The 10,619-nt window shown below is 36.2% G+C and overlaps 2 protein-coding genes across 2 annotated transcripts; both read left to right on the top strand.

Moving 5' to 3' along the window:
• Window positions 1-1,518: 1,518 nt before the first annotated feature.
• On the top strand, window positions 1,519-6,357 carry LOC137959494 (probable serine/threonine-protein kinase PBL25). Its single transcript, XM_068806857.1, has 5 exons — window positions 1,519-2,453; window positions 3,031-3,233; window positions 3,361-3,559; window positions 4,679-5,070; window positions 5,441-6,357. The coding sequence occupies exons 1-5, from the start codon at window positions 2,342-2,344 to the stop codon at window positions 6,047-6,049; spliced, it is 1,515 nt and encodes a 504-aa protein (XP_068662958.1). The 5' UTR covers window positions 1,519-2,341; the 3' UTR covers window positions 6,050-6,357.
• A 2,689-nt stretch (window positions 6,358-9,046) lies between these two features.
• On the top strand, window positions 9,047-9,543 carry LOC137948215 (diacylglycerol kinase 1-like). Its single transcript, XM_068794221.1, has 2 exons — window positions 9,047-9,355; window positions 9,484-9,543. Exons 1-2 carry the CDS (start codon window positions 9,047-9,049, stop codon window positions 9,541-9,543), a joined length of 369 nt encoding a protein of 122 aa, XP_068650322.1.
• The last annotated feature ends 1,076 nt before the right edge of the window (window positions 9,544-10,619 follow it).

Here is a 10,619-nt window from a genome sequence, read left to right as displayed (position 1 = left end):
TTTTTTTTTTTTTTTTTTTTGCATTCGAAGTTCCATCAAGCTCCTATACATTTCGCTTCTTGTGCTTAAAGATTCAGATACTTGGATCTCACTTGGAGAAAGGCTATCTTTCTAAAAGAAAGTTGTAAGTTTAAGTTTATTCTTTTTATCTTTGTCCACTGAGAAGTTGAAGTGCTTTCTTTTAAGTCGTTGTTTTGATAGAAAGGAGAGGTGGAGGGAGGTGGCTCTCCCTCTCGCTTTGGTCTTAAGGCTGCATAGGATCAACTTTGAAATAGGCATGTCCATACAAAAACCCATCACGAGGTTGGAATTTAACCTTGTTCTGTCCTTGTATCCTCAATCCTAGCCTCTTGCATTAGCCCATACCTAATTCTAATAGATTTAAATTTTATAAGTTTTTTTTATTTAACTTTTCTATTAATAAGTTAAGATAGGTTTTAACTTGTCTGAATTAATAAACAACTAAAAAATTACATTAAATTTATTTATTTAAATATATAAAAATAAAATAATTAAGTAAATTTTATTATAATATCCAAATTGTTAGTTTTAATATCTAAATTCTCACTCTTAAAAAATTATTTAATTTAATATTAAAAATCATAAATTTATGTAAATAAAAAAGAGGGTATTTTATTAAAAAAAATAATTCTATAGATTTAATTTTATAAGATAGTTTTATTTAACTAAACTAAAATATATTTTAACTTGTTTTAAATTAATAAATAATTAAAAATGATTAAAAATATTTAATTTTATAATATCCAAATGTTAATCAAATTGTTATTTTACAATATCTAAATTCTCACTATTAAAATATTCATTAAATATAATATTAAAAATAAAGAATTTATATAAATAAAAAATACTATTTAATTAGATAAAATTACTTTTATAGATTTTAAATTTTATTTTATGTAGTTTTATTTGACTAAACTAAAATAATTTTTAACTTGTTTTAAATTAACAATAATTTTAACCTGTTTTAATTTTTTAATTAATATTTATTTAATTAATGTATAAAAAATATCGAACAAATATTTACTTTTATAATATCCAAATACTTTTATAAGAGGGTATTCTCTCTTATTTTCTTTTCTCTCAATGATTCTATTGTAACAACAATAAACAATATATTTCTTTCTTGTTTTTTCATATGTTCCAAACATGTCCGAAGTGATTTCTTCCCGGGTTAAGAAAGTGGTCAAATTTGCTATTATATATGTACTAATACTTCCTTCACAATCACATAGAGAAATACATAGAGAAATGTAAGAGACGGATTCATTTATGTAAATGGGTCTGACTCGTATGTTATCAGAGGAGAGTTTTTTCGAATAAAATTATTAGTCTGAACCTGCATTTTGAATTATCCAGAAAATGCCGGATGTAACTGTAACTTGGCCAACAGTCCAATCTGTCAGAGTACCGTTTGCCGCTCCCTGAGATCTTGGGCGGGGTCGGAGTGACATGAAAGAGTGAAAGAAATAGCTTCCCGCGCAGGGGGCGATGGTTAGAGGCTTAGAGCGGCCTACCACTAATTCAGAGAAGGCATGAGAGCTGCTGGAATCGTGGCGACGATGACTACCCCTCCCTCCTCCTTTGATACAGTCAAACAATATCCGTTAATCCATTCTTTCTCCCTTCCATCTTTAGCCACGATCTTCAACTCCTTCGATCTTATAGCCCCGCAAAATTCGATCCACGTTGATTGTTTTAGAAACCTTCAAGGATGCCCGAAATTATTTTCCTTTGTCTTCGCTCAAGCGACGGCAACAGACCCAACAGCCTCGCCTTCTTTTCTCATCCCTAAAGATGGCTGGGTCTGATGCATTGTTCCTTTGCCCTGAATCGTCAAATCTCTTCCGGGATTTTTCGATTCTTTGGGGTCTTTTGAATCCGGTCCTTTTTGAGTTTCACCACTGCCTTTAAGCTGTGTCCCCTCGTATTGTGATTCTTTTTTTCATATCTGTCTTGCTCTTTCCATCCAAGAATGGGTCTTTTTCTCATCCTCTAGGCATTGTTTGATTAGTAGTTAGGGGAGCATGCGAGTTTCACATAATTGGCTCCTCTTTCATGGATTCTCGTACCGCATTAATTCGACCTTGATCTAGTTTTTGTTATTTTTTAGGTTGTCTTGATGATTGTTTGTCTGTTGTTATCGTTCTCAATGTTTGATGGCCGACGAGCTACACGCTACCCCTAGTTTAGAGCTGAAGGAGCTCCGATCAGTCTCCTGCCATTCGTATCTTTGAGGATTAATTAACCGTTCCAACCATAGTAGTATCTAAGTTTGAGACTTATAAGAATTGCCGAAGCTGTTGACTGGGAGTTTTGAGAAATGAGTTGTTTTCCGTGTTTCTCTTCGGGTAAGAAAGAGGCCAGGAGATCCGAAAGTCGAAAAGAGTCTCCACTGTCATATTTTACTGACAATGTATTGACTGAGCCACCGGGTAAGTTTCCATAAAATTCCTCCGAAGCATAGGTATTATTTCTATTGTTGCGATTATGTTCTGATTTAGACTTGAGCTTGTTTTCAGCTTTACATCCAAATTTTGTTGACTGGCTACCGATAAAGAAAAAATATTCTTGAGAAGTTCAGTAGACAATGCCATAGTCCTCGGAAAAATAGTGTTAATTGATTGGTATTTCCCAACAGCCAATTACAATGTCTTTGAGTTTCATGTGTCTTTTTAAACCAATGAACATTTTAGAACCTTAAATTTAGAAATTTGATTTGCAGTACCCACGGACATTCAAAATGTAGCACTAAAAGAGAATGCTTCAAGTCTAGTAATTACATCAAAACAAGCTGTTAACTCTTATATCCTGATTGCCTGCTCACTTATTAATGGAATTTCACTGTAGGCTGCATAACAGTGAAGAACAATTTTTTGTGATTTGGTAGATTGCCCTCATTTAAACTGGTTCTTAAGAAAAATTTAGATAAAAGTCTACAGCAATGAAAAGTGCGGTATTGATTATTCCTTTTCTAACAGCGGCTTATAATTCAATTGTCTTGAGGTCCAGAAATTCCAAAACAGACCTCTCCTACTCCACCTACAGTGGCTGCTGCATCTCCTCCTAATGATGCGGGTAATGGCAATATTGCTGCACAAACTTTCACCTTCCGTGAACTAGCTACAGCCACCAAGAACTTCCGGCCTGAATGCTTATTGGGTGAAGGAGGTTTTGGGAGAGTTTATAAAGGGTTCCTTGAGAACAATGACCAGGTACGTTTAATGCCATGCTATCTTCTGTTATTTATTTATTTTTCAAGTTGTTTTTGTTCCCATTTTACATGGGTATAAATTTTTTAACTTTTAAAAAATCCATTCGTCATTGCTGATGGCATTACAGCCCGGCCAGTTCGTTGCTGTAAAACAACTTGACAGGAATGGTTTGCAAGGGAACAGAGAATTTCTGGTGGAGGTTTTGATGCTGAGTCTTCTTCACCATGAAAATTTAGTCAATCTCATTGGTTATTGTGCTGATGGAGATCAACGACTATTGGTGTATGAGTATTTGCCTTTGGGCTCCGTAGAAGACCATCTGCTCGGTATTGAATTTTGAATGTTTGCTGCTTTTATAATTTAGTTTATTAGACTTTTCTGCTTTCTATTTTGACCTGATGTGCAACCACAATTATTAATCTTCTATAGTCCCTTTTGAATTGTTGATTATGGTATGCATGATTCTGGAAAGTAGCACAGGCATCTCAAGCATTTCAGTTCATTCTCCGGAGCAAAGTCACAAGCATTCATTTAAAAATTCTTGAAATTGTCGTTTCTTTTTCAATAACAAAATAACTTTAAAAATATAAACTTTGGATAAAAAATAAAAGAAATTGTCATAAATAGTTATGAGTTTGGTTCAATGATCTGCTACTCAAGAAGAGGCATTTATGCATGCAGGATCTGGTGAATTTGGACCACTAATCTGGACAGTCTCCAGATTTTATGCAACTGGAAGGAAAGAAATTCTACTGCAGGAAATACCTGTTAACAAATCTTTCTAATCAGATGTTTCTGTTAAACAACTGGCTGAGTTGCCAAAGCCTGCAGTTGGTCTTTAGTTCAAGTAATGAACAAAAATCCCAACAAGAAAAAGAAAAAAAAAAAAAAAACTAGTAGTACAATTTTGGTAGCACATGGGAGCTGGCAAATTTGGACAACTTTTGGACAGTTTGCAGATTTTATGCAACTGGAAGGTAGGAGATTCTACTTTGGGAAATAACTGTTAAAAAAAGTCAGATGTTTCTGTTAGATAACAGGATAAGTTGCCAAAGCCTGCAGTTGGTCTTTAATCTAAGTAATGAACAAAAAGCCCAAGAAAAAAAAGAAAAAAAAGAAAAAAAAAGACTAGTAGTATTCTGTTATATGATACAAAAGAAGTTCAATGTGCGTCAGACAGAGGACTTCTCTCCAACTTTTGTAAAGCCTTCCATTTGTTTTTTTAAAGGCCTTATTCTATTTTTGTTAGATTAATTTTGAATTTTATTTAGCTGACATATGGATGTACTTGGGGCTTCTGCTGTCAAAAAGCTTGAGCTATGAGGTTTAGAATTTGTTCAGATTCTATTTCTGGAAATAGTTTCTCACGTGATGTGCAGGGTTAGGTTGTCACTGTCTAGTCTATGACTGGCTAGGAAGGTGACAACTTGTTTTTTATTCTGCAGATATTGGACCAGAACATGAGCCATTGGACTGGTATGCAAGGATGACGATAGCTACTGGTGCTGCCAGAGGCTTGGAATATTTGCATGAAAAGGCAAATCCACCTGTCATTTATCGTGATCTAAAATCATCAAACATTTTACTTGATGAAGCATTCAATCCTAAACTCTCTGATTTTGGTCTTGCTAAGCTGGGTCCAGTTGGAGATAAGATCCATGTGTCCTCAAGAGTGATGGGAACATATGGTTATTGTGCTCCTGAGTATGCAAGAACAGGTCAGCTTACGCTAAAGTCGGATGTGTATAGCTTCGGGGTTGTTCTATTGGAGCTGATTTCTGGAAGACGGGCAATTGATACTACTAGGCCCACAGAAGAGCAAAATCTAGTAACATGGGTAACTTTTCTGCTTTCATTTTATTTTTCTTGTCTTACTGAAATATTTAATGGCTTTAGAAAGGTTGAAGAGTAATGTTGCTGATACTGTCATATGCAAAAAGAAAAAGAAAAAAGAAAAAAAAAAGATATGAGTTTACAATTCAATTTAAAGAATTGAATTGTATAAATTAGGCCATATTTTGTAGTTTAATGGGAAGAATTACCTGAAATAAATTAGACTAGCTTATCATCATATGGGGAAAGCTGCATTCCCATTGGAACTTGTTCAAATGCTCACATTGGTACACCAATGTCAAAAGTGCACTTGTTATCAATGTAAGCTGCCTTTGACTTTCCTCTTAACATTGGATGTGTTTTATGTAAAACAGGCCCAACCCATTTTCAAAGACCCAAAGAGATACCCTGAGTTGGCTGACCCCCTTTTAAAAGGAGGGTTTCCAGTGAGAGGTCTAAATCAAGCAGTTGCTGTCTCTGCTATGTGCCTGCAAGAGGAAGCCTGTGTGCGCCCATTGATTGCTGATGTGGTCACAGCTCTTAGTTTCCTAACGATGCCAGATCCAACTCCGGCACCAGCTCCAGCTCCAGCTCCAGCTCCAGCTCCAGTGCCTCCCAGTCCAGAGGGAACCTCCTTTTCTGCTCCTGATAATAAGAAGCCAGAGTCTGACTCATCTTCCAGTGACAGTAAAAAATATGACAAGAGTGCAGAAGAACGCCAGAGAGCTGTTGCTGAGGCCATGGAGTGGGGTTCAAGTTCAAGACAGAACACTTCTCATGGGGATGATGGCAGTGTGCATAGTGTAAGCAGTGAAAGCAGTTGCAGAAGTGGTCATGGAAATGATCAAGGAAGAGGTCATGGAAGTGATCATGGAAGTGGTCATGAAAGTGGTCATGAAAGTTTTTGTGAAAGTGGTCATGGAAGTGATCATGAAAGTGGTCATGGAAGAAGGTGTAGAAGTGATGATGAAACTGGTGATTAAAGGGGGTGTTGTGAAGTCACTGGCTTGTCCAAACAAAAAGTGCATCAGTGTCCAGATTGGTCATCTTCAAAGTGGGCTGGTTATTCCTAGTGATTAGTTGGTGCTGACAGGCCCTTCGTATGTGTTCATATGGGAAAAGCAGAATTTTGCGGATTGGCCCTTCTCTACCCATTTCATTTCTTCTCATAAACGTATATACCGTATATATTATCTATCCTTCTTTCTTAAGAAACGTTAAACAATGGATGATTTTTTAATAACATTCTTTCTGTGTTTGCTGTTGTTTTATGGTATGTAAAAGATGTTCTTCCTTGATTTCCTCACATTTTGGGTAGTATTTATTTTTGCTAAATAATCAGCATCTGTAGACTAAGAGCTCTCGTATGTTCTATAAGATTGTGACCACAAGCAGACAAAGAGGAGATTATGCTTTTAAGTTTTCACAATTTTAATCCAAAATTATTGAATTTATATTAAATATTAACATGCACATTCTAAATAGATAAAACATATAAAACTTATATCTACCTACCAACAATTTATCCTATGTTAGTTCTTTTGGTTAAGCTTGAGGCTTGTGTTGAATGAGGTAAAATCTACACCTAACCCCATCTAAACTCTTTGCATAAATTTCCATTTCTAGATATCATAAATTTTTTAAAGGTTTAAGACTTCAATGCTTTACGGGGGGGGGGGTTAGTCAACTTGAAGTCCGATATATGAAGATCAACCACATTACGCCCTTCATCAGTTGAAGTCGTTAGTGGAGCGCAGATGACATTTCATCTGGATGTTGGGGATGAAGCGGTCCTTCATCTCCACGTTATAAAAAATTTCATCTTGTTGAAGACCATTTTTCACATTCTTCCAGATGAAGAACGCATGCCGTGATTGATTTTTTCCCCCTCTCTCTCCTCGCACCCCCCTCTCTCGCGCATCCTCATTTCCATTTTTCCCTCCCTCTCCCACACCCCCTCTCTTGTCTCCCTATGCCCACGATGTCTCTGCTTCCTCTCTTCTCTCGGACTCTCCTCTCTGGCCTCCATCTCTGCTCCCTCTTGTCTCCAGCCTCTGGCTCTCGGTCTTCTCTCGGACTCGCCCTCTCTCTCGCACCCCCTCTCTCGTCTCCGTCCCTTCCTCTCTTCTCTAGGACTCGATCTCCGTTTTTCTCTCTCGCTTCTCTCCCTTTCTTATCCCTCTCGACCTCCCTTTCTTCTCTCTCTTCTCCCTCTCTTCTCCCTTTCAGCCTCCCACTCCCTTCTCTCTCTCACTATTCTCCTTTCCCCCAAAATACCTTCCGATTTCATTTGATTTTCCCATTTCAATTTCAATTTTCTTCGATTTTAACATTTGAGCATCGATTGCTTAATTTCTACTTCGATTAGGCATCGATTTCCCCATTCGGCTTCAATTTCACCCTTCGGCTTCAATTTTTCCCAAATTTCAGAAGGTCTAACTAAACCCTAATTGTGGGATTTAGGGTTACAGTTTAGGGTCTAAATTCTTGATTCTGGTTAGGGTTTATTTTTAGGGTTTGGTGCTTGGTATTTAAGGGACCTGGAATTAGGGTTTAGGGTTTATGGTTAAGGATTTATGGTATTTTTAGGGATTATGGTTTTTAATGTTTAGGGGGTTCAGGGTTTTTAAGGTTTAGGGTGTTCAGGGTTTTTAAGGTTTTGGAGGTTTTGTGTTTTTAAGGTCTAGGGTTTTTTGGGTTTTGGGTTTGAAATTAGGGTGTAGGTTTAGGGTTTAGGGCTTTTAAAGTTTAGGGGGTCTAGGGTTTAGGGTATTAAGTTCTGGAATTAGTGTTTAGGGTTTAGAGTTTAGTAGGTGATAGGGTTTAGGGAATAGGGACTTTAGGGTTTGTGGTTTAGGGTTTAGGTTTTATTAGGGGTTTTTTAGTCCAATTCAAACAAGGCTGAATTGCCTACATGGGCGTCCATTAGCCAACGAAACCTGTCGCCCATCACTGACGAGGTACAATTCGTAGTGACTGCGAAGTTATATAGGGCTCTACCAGGGGTGTTCAGTGAATTTGGACTTGATGTGTGTGTTTTCTCATTGTTTAGTGCATATGCTGTAGTGAAAATAGTTTGATTAATTTTGAAATGTTTTAGAATGTTGTTGAGAAATTTTGAAGTGCTATGGAATGTTTTTGCCATGTGGTGAGGAGATTCGGGTTTTATACATATCCACCACATGGTATTTTATTTTTTATGGTTTGTGTTTTCGTGACGGGTAAAGGTTGTCTGATAAAGTTTTTTCCATGAGGACCATCTCGGATTTAGATTATACATGAACGTCTATATGTTGATTAAACATTTATAGGCCTTAAACAGTGAACCTGGTCTGGATATTCGACTATCGCTGCTAATTAGTTTAACTCGCTTAGAACTCTTCCCATCCAATAGTGCCATACCCACTTGTACAAGGGTTAGAAGCCTTACTATTGCTAATGATTGAAGGCCCTGTGCTTTTTTAATTTAGTAAAAAAGCTAAGCACTCAGTTGATCTAGTAGCTCATGAAAGGCTACATAAGGTATCACACTGAAGAGGTTGATTTGATGAATTTAGCCACTTGAAGATGGAACTCTGCCCTCAATGCTGAAAATATCAGTGGCCTTTTTTTCATTTTTATTGGTGGCCAAATATCAGATGTTCTTTTGTTTTAAGGCATGTGATTTTCAGATAATGGATTCATCCTTTACGTTCTTCAACGAACTGTCAAATTAGTGGTTACATGGCTACTGAGACAGTTGGGGAACTCGTAGACAGGAAATACTAAAGTTATGCGTTATACAGGACTAAGTAGTTTTAGTGACAAATTTCTGCATAAGGCTTTTCTAATGTACTTATGTTATATGTGGAACTTTTGTTTGTGCACTTTTATAGACCTAATTATAGGACTTGTAGTAGGAATTTCTCTTTCTTTGACCTTTCAAATTCATATATTTGACATTATTCGGAACATGGTGGTTTAAAACTGCTGGTAAAAAAATGGGTGACAAGGAGGCATTTTTGCAACAGTTCTATATCCCATACTACATATTTGAGCCACAAGCAGTCATGAAGTCTCCAATGCATATCCCCGAGTGTCCTGTGATAGTGTTCATCAACTCGAGAAGTGGAGGTTTAACATGTGTCTTCCCACTTGCGTTTAATCCAGGTGAATGTAACTTTCAGGTTTTCGATCTGGGAGATGAAGCTCCAGATAAGGTGTTGCACAAGCTTTATCACAACTTGGAAACACTTAAATCTTGTAATGATGATTTTGCTAGTGAAATTCAGAAGAGGCTGAAGTTAATTGTGAGTCATACATATTTTGTTCTACATGGACATGGCTTGTGGGGATTATTCTTCAAGGTTAATATAGAAGCCTGTTTCAGTATTTACGGTCTCCTACATTTATATCTTCTCTGAATGCACTGCATCAGGTTGCAGGTGGAGATGGTACTGCAAGTTGGCTTCTTGGTGTAGTTTCAAATTTAAATTAATTATTTTTAATTTTATCAAAATATATTATTAATTAATACCAGGTAAAAAATCCATCTTATGTTATTAATATTATACTTTTTATTTATTAATCATATTTATTTTTTATTTACTCTATTGTATTAGTGATTTAATAGTGGTAATTAAAATATTGTTAACTCAAACATTTGGTTTAATTAACTCATTTTTATAATTAATAAAATCAATGGTTTTAAATTTTGAAGATGAAGATGAAGATGAAGATGAAGATGAACTTATCCACACTAACACCCATTTCGAAGATTTTGAAGATGAACTTGTCCATACTAACACCCATTTCGAAGATGAAGATCATGTAGATGCATGAGATGAAGATGAAGATGAACTTCAAATTTCCAGTTTGTTGACTAACCCCCCCTTAGTGTGTGATTCTTTGTCGGAATTTGACTGGGAATTAGTGACTTAGAAACTAAGACAATTACAAATTTATAATTCACATATTTAGGCAATTGAATTTGCCACCTGATAAAGGTTTATCCCAAGGGGAGAACTGAACAATCATAATGGAACATTATAGATGGCTATGGACGGCCAAATATAGTAATAACAAGCCATGTTTTAGTGTGAAAAGTGGGTCTCCTCAGCTATTAAACTAGTCTAATGAAATAAAATGTGAGACAACTACAAAACAAAAGCACCATTGAAAATCATGTTTTAATGCATGAAAACAAAGGCCTGCTTGCAACATGAGGGATAAAATTTGTAGTTGTATAAATATGAAAACAACTTGGTTTTCTTTTTATTCTTTGTCTTTTTTTACAAGCTTGTGTTATGATGAGCCACCGCTTTAGTCAATCCAAAAATCAAAGACCTGATCTCCACAGGGACGTTGAGGAGAAAATCTTCTGGGATGTTCATGAAGAACGATTTGCCTTCCATATCCTGAAAAATAGTAAAAATATAGTCTTCGATTGTCGTTTCATCTTCTGGAGGCCAATTGCTAGGAACAGAGTTAGCATCATCTTCATCATCTTCGTCTACAGTGCGAACAAAGATAGACATCTTGTTTGTGCTTTTATTGGCAAATGAGGAGGAGGAT

The sequence above is a fragment of the Aristolochia californica genome, unplaced genomic scaffold, assembly GCF_029961685.1.
Source record: "Aristolochia californica isolate CCGP_79_NKW_82.1479 unplaced genomic scaffold, dmAriCali1.0.hap1 SCAF_1, whole genome shotgun sequence".
Taxonomy (NCBI): domain Eukaryota; kingdom Viridiplantae; phylum Streptophyta; class Magnoliopsida; order Piperales; family Aristolochiaceae; genus Aristolochia; species Aristolochia californica.
Note: the sequence above shows the minus strand (reverse complement) of the source record. Positions and strands in the feature narration are given on the sequence as shown.

What these genes read in the sequence shown, in the direction of transcription:
- LOC137959494 (XM_068806857.1), top strand. Translation starts at nt 2,342, where the DNA reads ATGAGTTGTTTTCCGTGTTTCTCTTCGGGTAAGAAAGAGGCCAGGAGA. An exon ending in TGTATTGACTGAGCCACCGG is followed by an intron (nt 2,454 to 3,030) that starts GTAAGTTTCCAT and finishes CTTGAGGTCCAG; the next exon opens with AAATTCCAAAACAGACCTCT. An exon ending in AGCAAAATCTAGTAACATGG is followed by an intron (nt 5,071 to 5,440) that starts GTAACTTTTCTG and finishes TATGTAAAACAG; the next exon opens with GCCCAACCCATTTTCAAAGA.
- LOC137948215 (XM_068794221.1), top strand. Translation starts at nt 9,047, where the DNA reads ATGGGTGACAAGGAGGCATTTTTGCAACAGTTCTATATCCCATACTAC. An exon ending in AGAAGAGGCTGAAGTTAATT is followed by an intron (nt 9,356 to 9,483) that starts GTGAGTCATACA and finishes GCACTGCATCAG; the next exon opens with GTTGCAGGTGGAGATGGTAC.